General features: G+C 39.4%; 1 protein-coding gene across 1 annotated transcript in view; it reads left to right on the top strand.

Annotated features, from left to right (window-relative positions):
- Nucleotides 1-278: 278 nt before the first annotated feature.
- abcc5 (ATP-binding cassette, sub-family C (CFTR/MRP), member 5) overlaps nucleotides 279-13,195 on the top strand; it is a 28,078-nt gene continuing 15,161 nt past the window's right edge. The window contains exons 1-5 of the mRNA XM_066709071.1: nucleotides 279-347; nucleotides 1,880-2,055; nucleotides 5,690-5,850; nucleotides 9,587-9,742; nucleotides 10,220-10,364. Of these exons, the coding sequence (XP_066565168.1) occupies nucleotides 1,942-2,055; nucleotides 5,690-5,850; nucleotides 9,587-9,742; nucleotides 10,220-10,364 (576 nt within the window). The 5' untranslated portion in view covers nucleotides 279-347; nucleotides 1,880-1,941. The remainder of the gene's footprint in view (nucleotides 348-1,879; nucleotides 2,056-5,689; nucleotides 5,851-9,586; nucleotides 9,743-10,219; nucleotides 10,365-13,195) is intronic.

Genomic DNA, 13,195 nt, shown 5'->3' with positions numbered 1-13,195 from the left:
TCGGGTGGCACGTATAGAGCGCGCTCCCGTGCTTGGCATCGGCGTGCACGCGGCCTTTATTCTACAGCGCTGTCTGTCGGGGGCGCGCACGACCAGAGCCTTGCATCCGCATGACGTGAAGATGATGTGAAACGTCACGAAAAGCCTTTTCAGACGCGACAGGGTTTCTGGGAACTGTAGTTTTATTTAAATGCATGTAAAGGCAAAAGCCGTTGTGAGCTTTTAGTAACAAACTACATTTCCCTGTGAGAGTCCCTGTTCGCGAGCTCACAGCGGCTTCTTTATATAGAGGTTGTTTTCTGCGAGCAGTTGATTGGGATCTGCGGCAAGAGAAAGCTGGGCGGCAGGTATGTGTTGCTAAGGAAATAAAATGGGCATTAAGTCATATCAAATAGTGAAGTTCTAACATTATCGTGGCTTGTCATTTTAAAGGCTATTGTTTTTTATAGCATAGTCCCGTTACAAGAAACAATTATGTTATAATAAAAGGATGCCTGTATGAGGGGAAAAAAAAAAAAAAAAAAAAAAAAACGACCGTGGGGTAATACACTATACACCATAAAGCTTTAAGATGCTTAACTGATATTTTTACTGGAATAACTATTTATTTTAAATTTAATTTTAAATTAGATTATATCGAGCTAAAACAAAAATCTATTTGTAAACAAAATGTGCTCTGTTTATCCATCATCTACATATGTATTAACGTAAGCGTGTTTTTAGTCACAAGACGGATTAAGAAAAAATCTGAACAAATACACCATGACTGTTGCACTACACCAATGTATGTATGTGTAGCGCTAACGTACACACACTCTGTACTGCAGATGTACTGCAATATATACCCATTTGCTAATGCACAACTTAAACGGATATTTAGAAGGGTGCATTTACCGTCAAAGTGTCCATAACATCCTGTACCTGTTTGTGTAATATTTGAATCCGGACAGCTCCGCAGAGACATGCACAGCAGAACATACAGATTTAATAACACAAGAGCATTGTCTCTGCAAGCTTTTGTTTCCACAAAAGCTAAAGGTTTTCTCGGAAAGGGGTGTAAAGCTTGCAGGGGCGAGTAGTCATGCGTGAACTCATAGGGATCTATACATGTCTAGGAACCAGCTACAGTACAGGCGAATTAAATTTACATGATCATTTAACTCGATGATGCGTCCTTTTACATCACTAGCTGTTCACGTGTAGTTCGATGTGTGAGGAAATTGCTCTTCGGTGTCTCCTTCATTTATTTCAGATCTGCTTGTTTATATATATTAACCCACGATTTCAGTACTTTGTGTGTTTGTGTGTGTTGGTTGGGAATATGGAGTCGGGTTACGTATTGGAAACCACTAATGCTCCGGTTAAGTTGCGCATCATTGCTGGGATGTGAAGGCGGACACTGCAGTGCAGACCTCTCCTGAATTATTTCAAATACAACCCCGTCTCTCACCTTACCTGGCCTGGTTTGATGAAATACTGCAGCACTTTGCAATTCATACAGAAAACAGAGGCAGGGTCACCTTTACAAAGATAACCAGAATGGTCTTTTCGCAAGAAATGGGCAGATTTTCGGTCTTCTATAGACGGAGACCATCAACAATGTCATTAAAAGAAGTCCTTTCAGTCTTTGACAATGCTTTACATTCTGTTTTCATAAATTAAGATGTATTCAAGTCCTCCGTATGGCACATTTGTAGTTGATTTGGCTTCTGTTTATCATAATTTAGTGTTATGGAATTGTGAAATATCAGAATTTAAGAATGAGTTAATTGAAACCAAAAATTAATAGTTACTGTCCAGCAGGCAGTTAAAAAAATGTTGCATTATGGAAACTTTTTGTGTGTGTGGTTGATTCTGATTTTTTTTTTTTTCCATTCAGTGTCATATTGTGAGTACGTGTACAGATATAGAGTATCTGTGGTCCTATGTTGGTCAGCGAAAATGAAAGACCTTGAGTTGGAAAAGGACTACGTGCTCCCCAGCCCTGAATACAGGGGAGTGCCCAGCAGAGAGACTCCACAGCCCAAGGATAATGGCCAGTTCAAACTCTCAAAGGTCAGTCTAACTTGAAAGTAAAGCAAAAATCTTTAAATTTTGGGGGTGTACTTTATAGAGTGTTGTCAGGCAGTGTGTATATGGATTTGCATCCTTTAGGCCCAACTATATGTAGCTTCTGCAGTCTCAATGAAAACCTGTATTGTAAATGTGGTTTAATTTATAGTGCTTTTGTGATTGAAGTATGACTACATTTATTGCAGTATGTTGTATGTTATTGTATTCTAATCAACCACAATAAATTAATTTTACTTAAACTTAATGCTACAGCAATGTGCTCAGTTCTGCTGTGTGGTCTTCATGTGGTACACTTTGATCAATGCTTTTTGATACATCCTGTAATAATTACTATTTTCCTTGACCTTTATGTAACACATTATCTAATTCAATTGCAGTTATTAGTGTTTTGAAAAACGGAATGCTTTGTTTAGTTGCATGATAAAGAGAGACTGAGAAAGCACAGGTCTTGTACTGGATGGAAAAGGTATTGAATTTCATCAGCTTTCCATAACATATCTGGGCATAGCCCAAAACTAGCCACCCCTGAAATCTTGGCCTTTTTCAGCTGTTTTACTGGAGTCGGTTCTGGAGTAGTGTGGTTTATTGTTGTTATGTGGGTACTGCTATCTATCCTGTCACAGTCAGCAGGATGTGACTGAGACTGCACTGGTCTCCCTGCCTACAGAGCCTCTCTGCTGCCTCTTCCCCGGAGACCCTCTCTAAACACTGCCATGTGACCATTGGCTACCAGACTGGCAACCTCTCCACCAATAGCGGCCTGCTCTGCCTGGGTTTAATTATTTACATAACTGCAGCTTTCCAATTGGCTCTCGGCCTGCTTGAACAACCAGTGGCAGTCTAGGCAGCAATGATTTTACTCTCTCACTGGAAGCACAATTGGCTGTTTGACACTGAAGTGTTCTCTCTTGCTGTGTGTTTGTGCAACGTGAGAGCATTAGCAAAACGTGACTGTGGGCTGGCAGCCCAGCACATACAGAGAGAAGCTAGAGAGCAGACTACTGCTATGAATCAGGCATGATGAAAGCCTTTAAATAAGGAGCTTTTTTTTGGTTGTTTTTTAATTCACTTGAATGCATGCAGGAAGTAGAATTCCACCAGCCCTTTGCAGAATGAATGACTCGTGATGTCTAGTTCCTCCTTGGTTTCCCTATCTCTGTTAGAAATAAACAAAGAAACCAGTATTCCATCTTCTATTTAGAGAGTGGAAGGAAGAGAACAGCATTTTCAGTGTCAACATTAAAAATATATTACCTTGACGTCAGCCCAATGACTGTTTCACAGCCATTTTGGTATCTAATTTTCTTGATGTTGTTTTGCTGGTTTCACAGCCTATTATGAAAATACACAGAATGAAGGCAAGTGTTTTCATGACAAAACTATTTAGATTGAAATTGTATGTATACTTTGAATATTTGTTTTCAGTAAACTAAAATCCAGTATACTACATAGTTCTGCCTTTCACGTTCAGTTTAGAGCTGCGTTATTATGACAATAATATTTATTTATTTATTAAACGGAACCCATACCCAGGTTGACTTTCAGTTCTCGTACGAAACCTTTTCAAAACATTACAAAGTGCAGTAAATAAAAATCTGTACAAGTTGTTCCTGTTTTACCAACATTAAGGTGAGGCAGGTGAAGAACTGAATGTCTTTTTTGTACGTTTGTCTCAACAATGTCACTGTCTTACTGTGCTATATTTCATCCCTGATATCCAGATGAACGGGGTCTGATAAGAACCAGTTTTCAACAGCAATTTGGGCATGATAAATCATCCAAGCCCCCCTAATATTCAACATTACATATGCCTTACATTTGCCCCTGTTCAACCATATATGGTTGTTCCTCACAAGTTGTCAGGCAGAAACTAAACTGCCACTCATCACGGGACAGACGTTTGCCCTGTTATCTTCCTCTCCTGTCTGGTCTGCATAAAAGTGCCTGTATTTCTTAACTTTTTTAAGACTTCTTGAGATCACCTCTTGAACTTCTTCTGTGCAGCTGCTTGTAATACATTCCTTTTGATTGAACATAAATCTCTCTCTGGAGGCAAAAGTTTGGTTTTCCCATTTGTCGTGTTTCACATGAGTTGACAATGCAAACATGAAAGCCTGGAGCTTGATCTGAACCAAATGAGCTCCAGGGCACTGCATTAGCTGCAGAGGACTCTCGCTCAAAGCCACAACTGCATGATATGTTCTCAAGCATGGAATCTTGTATTTATTTTCATTGTATTCCAAATACAGCATAACTGTCATGAGAACAAAATATGTTAATGTATACTCTTTATAAGAAGGTCTTTTTTGGGGAACAGTATTGTTTCTACTGCATCTGAAGTGCTTGCTTATTTGTGAGGGAAATGTTGATTTGTGCACACAGTTGTCACTTTTTAACCTTGTGCTGGTGAGATGCTGCTTGTAATAACATGTATGCTCATGCTGAGAGAGGGTTAATTTAAAATGCCAGCTTCATCTGCTTTTTGGGGTTTTTCTACCAACAACTAATTAAAATGAGCTGACTTCACTATAATTAGATTGAGGTCAATGCTACTAATGTGCCTGTTTTATGAGCCTGGATCTCACCATCTCATTTTGTAACACACTGCCCTGGGGTGCTTAAAGAGGTTCTTGAGTTAATATAAAACACAGAAAAGAACAGCCACACAACCTTTTCTTGATTCAAACCACTGTCAGTTCTTATGAAGAGAGAGGGAAAGCCGGCTACTGTTTTCTGTGGACTGGGAGTAAACTGTCCCTGCCATTTTTCATTCCCTAATGTGAGTTCTACTTTGAAGCAAAAACATCCAAAAAGTAAAACCCTCTATTGCATGCTTCCAGAGCCAAAGTGTCCCATAAAATCCAAACTGAATGCTTGTGTAGTTCAGCAGATTTGTTTTATCACTAATAATAATCCCTGGAGACTAAGGTCACAGCTGGCTGCCCTGTAATTTCCTGAACAGGTTTTAAATTGCAGCATGTACAGTGGATGCTGATAACAGACAGCTTCTTGCCATCTATGTGCAAAACATGCAGTAAAACCATGTAGCCTATACCCCAGTGTATACGAGGGTTGGATAGGGCAGAAATATCTTGTTTGCGTTTCACATGGAATTCCTGCAGATAATGTATTCTGTGTAATGAAATGAAGGCTTGAAAAAATGTGCTTGTTATTGGGTGAAGACAACCAGAACTCGTTATATGCTTTGCTTTGCTGAAATTACGTTTTCAATCCAAGGTACTAGACGACACGCCCAGATAAGTGTGTTCATCTTGATGTATTTTCGGCCAGTGTATCGGATGCAATGTGCAAAAACATGGTACAGAGAGCTTTAAAAAAAAAAAAATCTGAAAGGCTAGTGTAGAATTACTGAGCAATTTCTTCCTGAGCTTCTGTGCCAGTCTGTATTCTGTGTGGTAACTGTTGGCAGAATGCCTGAAATTACATTAAATTAATTATTTTTAAATGTATATCTATTTAATCAATGCCACATTACACTCCAAAGAAAGGTATCTGTATTGATTCCTTTTTTTGTCTTGCCTGTAGTGCATATGTTTTACATCAACTGTGAAAGACAAACCTTGAGCTTACAGTGAAGCGTCTGTCTCTTCTGCAGCGTTCCGTGTGTCAGGATGCCTTGGAGACCGCAGCACGGGCCGAGGGCCTGCCCCTGGACAGCACGGTACCCTCCTACCTCAAAGAGCTGGAGGAGGACAGGCATCGGGGCAAATATCATCACAGCCTTGGCCTCCTCAAGCCCTTTCGCACCACTAAAAAGTAAGCAAGCAGAACAATCTGAAAACACCTGAACTTAAACATGTACTCATGGAGACTTTCGGTTACATTTTTCAATAATGGGCAACAATTCATAATTAATTGATGTATGCATAACACATGAATACTTCATCTGAGTTCTGCTCTTAATGGCATGTATTACAGGGTTAGGGTTAGGGTTACAGACTAGGTTTGAGTATAGGGATTTTACATACATGACGCACCACCACAAATACAGTATTCTCGATATAGGGAAATGTAGTCAAAAAGGGTCTATATAATCAATTCTGAGTTTTCAGTGTTCATATACTAGAACATCTTAACTTTCAATTTCAGTTAAAAAAGTTATCAAATATAATATGTATGTGCTATAAACTGGACATTTCTTGAAGAATACCAAAAAAATGGTAAGTTCAGTCACTTAAGCTTAATAGTTGTGTGTCATACCAGTGCGAAAGCTGTGATGTTTGGTATCAGAACAAAGCTCAGATTTTCCTCTTGCCATGTACGGTGTCATTTCAATCTGCTTGCTCAAGCAGAGCAACCAGAAGGTATTTAATATAGGTATACAGCCACAGAGAAGGACAGGGTCAATCCCAGATACTCTAGTAAGTGGCGTAAAATTGACGAAAACACAAGAAAAACACCCATTTCCACATGTAAGCCCACAGTTTACGTGCAGAAGCTACTGTCTGTGATAAGTGTATATACCATTACATTTAAAATTGCAAGATAACTGGTCCATTTATTATTATTCAGGTTAATGGCAATGCGGAATGCCTTTTTTTCCTATTCTTATTATGCTCACTATAGTTTTGGCTCTGTTGTGCACTGTTCAGTACTGTATATCGTGTTGTAATCCTAATTTTATAAAATGTTTATTTTCACGGCTTGCTAGCAGTGACGTGAAGAACCATTCTGGTAAGATCAGGAAAACAAATTATTAAACAATGATGCAAGGCACAAGACACTCCTTTGCCCTTACTTTTCATGATGTCGGGTAAACAGCAGCTCGTCCTGAGTACAATAAACTAAAACCATGTAAACCCCGAGAGGGAGAGGGTCGTTTCATTTGTGACTCAAGCATATTGTCTTGAGTAAGGTCAAAACACATATGTTAACTCTGCCTTTGTTATTTTCCCTTATTACATATTCATTTCACATGATTTTGTTTTCTAGATACATTTCTGTACATTTACAATCCCACATTAAGCAGGTGCATGTCACTTGAAGGTACAGATTTTGTTTTTGAAACCAAAGTTTTGTATTGCATGCAAAATGTATGATTATCATAACAAAATATACTTAAAAGTTTAGTGCTCCAGCTGGTGAAGGCAGCGATTAGATAACAATTCATGTTTTATAAACTAGTATTTACTTAATACAGAAAAACTACTTATACCATTGTAAGCACACTAAAAAAAAAACAGTATTTATTTCAATCTTAAAGACTGAAAAGTGTTAAGTTACTCTTGCACCAGTGTTAAATTTCCAGTGTTTTCACTCTATTGCGTGTATAAATGTAACACTGCACTACTCTCAACAGTGTTGATTACATTTAGCACTATGGGGTAATTAACACTTAACACTTACAAATTTTACTCTCATTAGTGTTAAAACATTCTCATTGTGTTACTCCAGTAAAGTGATAAAACCCTGTTTACTCTGCTTTTATCAATTGAACGATAAGTAGCAATACCACTGGATTTGTTTCTCTGGATCTGTTACACTCTGGATCAGAGTAATATACCCTGTTGCTTATATTTAGTTCATTAATTTGACAAAGTACACAAAGAAAACATTTAAATAGATGCAAGTTAAGTATTAATTAGATTAAAGTCTTTACCACTTCCCTTTATCACTGTCCACTGTTCAAAATTAATGTTGCAAAATGAGGGCAAAGAGGATTGAGAAATTCAGTGCGGGGGGTTCGGGAGTCCTCCCCCAAAAGATGGAAAGAGGAGAATCTCCATGAAATCAGACAGATTTGGACTTAACCACATATCACCAGTGAAAAATCACAAATCAACCGACATTATACATGCAAACTAGACGCGGATGCTGGTGCTTGTCAATCTTAGATCTATGTCGGTGGGTCTCTGTAATTGAAACGGGTGAGGATGCACAACTCTCGATTTGTGCTCCTGCTAGAAATACGCGTCTGCATTGGAAATCAGCTGTTTGCACCACTGATGTAGGAGTTTCTAGGTGAACACAAGCTATGGCACCATGAGCCCCCTCCCTGGTCGTGTGTATGCACTTTTATACTTTGGAGGCGAGGTTGAAATATGTCCACACATCAAACGATCTGCTATTTATTAATAGAAATCAGGAAAACAAACTGAATACCTGTGTTTTTGACGAGTACAAAGTCCCGCTCTTGCCCCAGTCCAGACCGCGTATAGAGACGCCCGAACCAGGAATCTGCGAGCAATCAACTCACTAACTAATTGGATCACGGGGTCTATATAGGACGTCCTATATGAATATGTTACATCCTTTCTGCTAATAACCAGGAAGGGCTGCTACTAGGTACAACACAATAAAAAGCACTGAGTGCAACAAACCTCCGTAACAGTACATTTAAAAAAAATCTATTACAATTATTCTCGTGGTCTGTCTATTGACTACCCCTGCTCTGGATGATCAGAAATGTGTGCATGTGTAGCACTGATAATGTGTAGTAAAATCTAGCAGTCCTTTGTTTAATATATGTATATAACCTTAAACAAAGTAATTTCATTGGTTTTACAATTAATTTTTCAGTAAGTAAATGCCCAGACCCATTCAGACATGCAGACTGGTCATGCCTAGTTTTTACAAGCACCACCACAAGCAGAGAAATAGACAAAGATTATGATAGGTGTTGACTCAAAGAGATAAGTTTGCACTCATTAGGGTAGAAAAACACGAATATACATATATTGGCGGGTAAAGACACATTTGACCATCAAACAATAATTCCTTTACAATAATTAACATTTATACAAGTATTAAGAAAAAAAAAAATGATTCAGGAAACTACCACAATGCATTATGGGAATGGTAAGTTATTTGGTTTTACACCAGTACAGTGTAAAATCAACACTCTTTATTTGGACACCCAGTATTAGTGACTCTCAAGAGTGTCAGTTTAACCCAAGTGTTGAAACAACAGTTTTTATAAACTATATTTTAACAGTAAATTTAACACCATAGATTTTGCTGTGTCATTTTAAACAAAAATATAACACTATCACGTGCTTAAGTTCAGTAAAAGCATTTAATAGTATGAATACTTCAAATTTTGATTTTTCAAAATCCCATTGAGGCACACTGTTAACTTTAAAACTACATTTACATTATATTGTGAGGAATATGTATGCCAAATGTCATGTGAATTGGATGGTTAGAAGTGTATGTTGCTAAGGAGGTTATGAGGAGAATGTGAACGTATCTTTAACTAAAAGTAGTGGGACTTTAAAATGTTATAACTTTATGAGGAATTAACATATCTTAAGTTATAGATCATTATAAGGCAATAATGTAACTCAATCGCATAAAGTAATCTAATTTTTGAAAATTGGTTTTGTGGTGGAAAGTCACATATGATCAACATCAGAACTCGTGGAAGTGTGTGAAGCAATCATATGACATAATTCGGTAAGAATTGGGGCCCATTATTGTAAAGTGTCAGCAGATATTCATGTTAGCATGTTGTCATGTTCAGTGCAAGCCAATAAGTGTTTTGTTTTTTCAGACACGTGCACCCTGTGGACAATGTTGGTCTGTTCTCCTTCATGACCTTCAACTGGCTCACTCCTTTAGCCATCAAAGCTTATAAGAAAGGACAGCTCTTCATGGAGGACATCTGGGCAGTGTCCAAGTGGGAGAGCTCAGAGCACAACAGCAGGAGGTCAGTTTCCTGGGCTTGGGCTGGGCCGTATGTGCCTTGATCATGTTATTGCAGCTATTACCTTTGACACACTTTCAAACCCCTACCCAACCACATTCCAGAAACAATATCTCTTAACAAACTACCTCCACAACTGTTTGCATTTCTTGTAGATTTTGTTCTACCTTTCATCTGAGCCAATAGCATTAGTCAAGAGCCTTGCATTTCTGTAGCCTCCAATTAATCTTTTTTGGGGAACTGCAGAGTTCTTTAACCAAGCTTACCTTTTAAGAGAAAGGAACTCATCCGGTCATGACCTGAGAATGTCTGGTACAGCATTCAATGAATAAGAACCAGACAATAAAATGTGCTGCAGCACATGAAACTTAAGATTTACTGGGAAGTTAAATAATAGTATTAAAAATGCGAGTGTGAGGAAGAGATGGGAAGTATGGCTTATTCAGTGCCCAGTTTGACAGTGCGTTGCTGTGTGTGCAGGCTTTCGGGGCTGTGGCAGGCAGAGCTGAAGAACCGTGGGGAAGAGGCCTCCTTACACAGCGTGGTCTGGAGGTTCTGCCGCACCAGGCTGCTCCTATCTATATTCTGCCTCATGATCACACAGCTCGCAGGCTTCTGTGGACCAGTAAGTAACACCATTCCATTTTTACACTAACTCTAAACCGAGATTGTAGGGGTCAAAGGTGAGTGGGGAACCGGAGCCTCGCTGTGCTTACCTTTACCAAAACGCATGTCTGCAGTGCATGGGCTGCATGCGTCGGGGACCCTGGAGAGCAATGGTCCACTGCTGACGCCACCTCCAGAACGGCGTTAAAACCTCGCTGACGAGGTCTGGGAGACCAATGTGTGTTTGCACTACTAAATTCAGATATGGACTTTTTTGGTAAGGGTAATAGTAGATCATTAAATGCTCCAGTCCAACGTGTTTGTATTTTAACTTCTTTCATGCATTAAAGGCAAAGGCAAAAGTTTAACTAGATCAAGAAAACCATTCCGATGTTTTTGGTTTATTTTTTTTCCTTTTTGTTTATTCTTTTATTTTTAAAGTAATCTGTATGTATTATTTTGCTCAGTTGAAGTAGTACCTTAGTCAGTCAAGTTATACGAAATGACTCCTTACACTAGTGCCTCACGTTTACTTATAGAAATCATGCAAATATGTTTGTAAATGGCAGCGGGGGGCAGGTTTGTGAAAGGTAAAGTGTAACTGTTTAAATCCCTTGGCTACTCATTCCTTAGGTGTTTTAAGGATCATGCTGATAGTATGTTAGGCTTTCCCTTTGATATTCAGAGTAATTATGAACAGCTGAATAGTTAAAATGTCTTTGATTGTTATTATGTAACTTTACATTCTACCAGGAAACTCCTGGTTAATGAGATGGTTTATCTCAAGGGTTCTTATCTTAGGTAAGTAAATTGTACTTGTCGATGAAGGCTCTCGACAGGTAACATCACAGTTTAAATAACATTTTATAATTCATTCATGATCCATTCTTATAATTTAGAGTCATAGAGGAGCAGTTTGTCTAATTATTTAGAACTCCTCTCTTCTATAGAGTGAGAGAGCCCTGAACCCATTTTGTAATTTTGCTTTTTGGTGGTAACTGTAGGATTGTGACAACCGCAAAAATATCAGAATACCACAGCTGCTTCTTTTTTTTCTTTGTTGCAATGCTTATTTCCTTCTTTAAAAGTCTTCCATTGGTGGAAACTTGCTCCTGTTTTTTCCCCTTGTGAATTTAACCTTTGTATTCAATTATGCAAGAACACCAAGCTTCCTATTTTGTCAGTAAGTTTTTTTTGTTGTTGTTGTTAATATTAACATTCTCCTGAAAAATGCAAAAGTGAAAGATTTTTTCAGGCAAAGCGTTTTCTGCGGGTGTCAGGTTTAACACACCACCTTTGCCAAGAAGAGCTTCTGTCACTGTTCCGCTGCAGGGTACGTAGTGAATTTATCTCCTTTGTCTTTATTAACTCCTTGCTGCAGGGTCTCCTTGGAACCAAATCCAGAGCCCTGTCTTCACATTAACCAGAGTCATCCTCAGTACACGGCTTAAAAGTACCAGACCACACAGCCTTACACCAGTGTTATCTTCCTGCGACAGAAGGTTGGCAGAGGGTGTAGGAATCAGAATTTGGTCTCTTAAGTGGAATTAACTGTAATGTGCCGTCTAGCCTGATTTTTCTTCCCGTGTATAAGAAGCAATCCTGCTAATGCCCCCTCTCACCCTGACCCAATCCATAGTGCAGGAAAAATCCAGTTTGAGACTGGATTCTACACAGACTCCTTGAGCCATTGCCTCTTTAACAATAGCGTCTTCAGCCCCCCACAGGCGTATTAACGATTTTAGATTTTTAGAGGCCATCAGGGTCGCCGACGTTTCCCTCTAGCGTAAACCTCCGGAGTCCCACGTGTGATCTCCAATCTGCAGTTTGCTGTATAAATCCCGTGATTGCGGCTGTAACAAAACAAAGCTGGAAAAATGAAGGTATGCCAGACTGCTTGCTTCTGTTTCTTAGGTGCTCTGAGGTGCTCCAAGTTCAGGTTGCAGACTTCAGGGAATATGTATCCTTATAGTACAGGGGAGGATCTTAATTTCAGTTCTATTGAATGAATGTAATGTTTGGAGAATCAGGCTGTGAGGGGACAACTAACAGGTCTGATGTTTGACGTAGTGATGGGGGGGGGGGGGGTCACTGAAGGCCAGCAGTGAATACAGTTCAAAGCAGCTGGATGTTATGCTTTGGTGAACCCTCATTTGCCATTTTTACCCAGGATATGTTCTGGGAGAGAGCTGTCACTTTATTGTCTGCATTGCCCCTCGGCAGGGTCATTTACTGTCACTTCATCAGGTCTATCGGGTATGCCCCATGAGCTGCTGTTTTTAAATTTAATGTGTAATTCCACTGCAGCATAGACTTTAAAAACATACCCACTACCTAGGACCATTTGTGTTTGAATGTAAAGCTGAGAGGAGGGTAAGACATATTGCAAGTCCCGCATATGGAAGTTACTCTTTTAATGCTTTGAATACTAAGTAGATCAGTCTTAAGTCTTTGTAATAGTTTGATTTTAAGAGGGATTTTCCCCCGATTTGATGACGGACAGAAGTGAATATGCGGTTCAGTGATCAGGTTCGTTATTTCAGGTTTGTGCAAGGCCTGTGCAGGGTGCTGGGGGGAGCCTGGTCTCAGTGGACTGGGAATGGGGAGAGGGTGGAGGTGGGAGGTGGGGTTGGATGTGGAAAGACACAGGAGGAGAAATTCACTCTCCCCCCACAGTGGAGCAAGTGACAGAAGCTGTTCTTTAGCATTCACAGGCTGTCCGTATACTGCGGAGAGAAATAGAGGGAGAACTGCGCAGAAACCACTGCCAAAAGTCTGAGAGGTAAGGGCACATTTACTACACAGGAATGCCTACAGCTGACAGGACCATTATTTATGTTTTTTTTTCCT

Source organism: Amia ocellicauda, chromosome 7 (assembly GCF_036373705.1).
Source record: "Amia ocellicauda isolate fAmiCal2 chromosome 7, fAmiCal2.hap1, whole genome shotgun sequence".
Taxonomy (NCBI): domain Eukaryota; kingdom Metazoa; phylum Chordata; class Actinopteri; order Amiiformes; family Amiidae; genus Amia; species Amia ocellicauda.
Note: the sequence above shows the minus strand (reverse complement) of the source record. Positions and strands in the feature narration are given on the sequence as shown.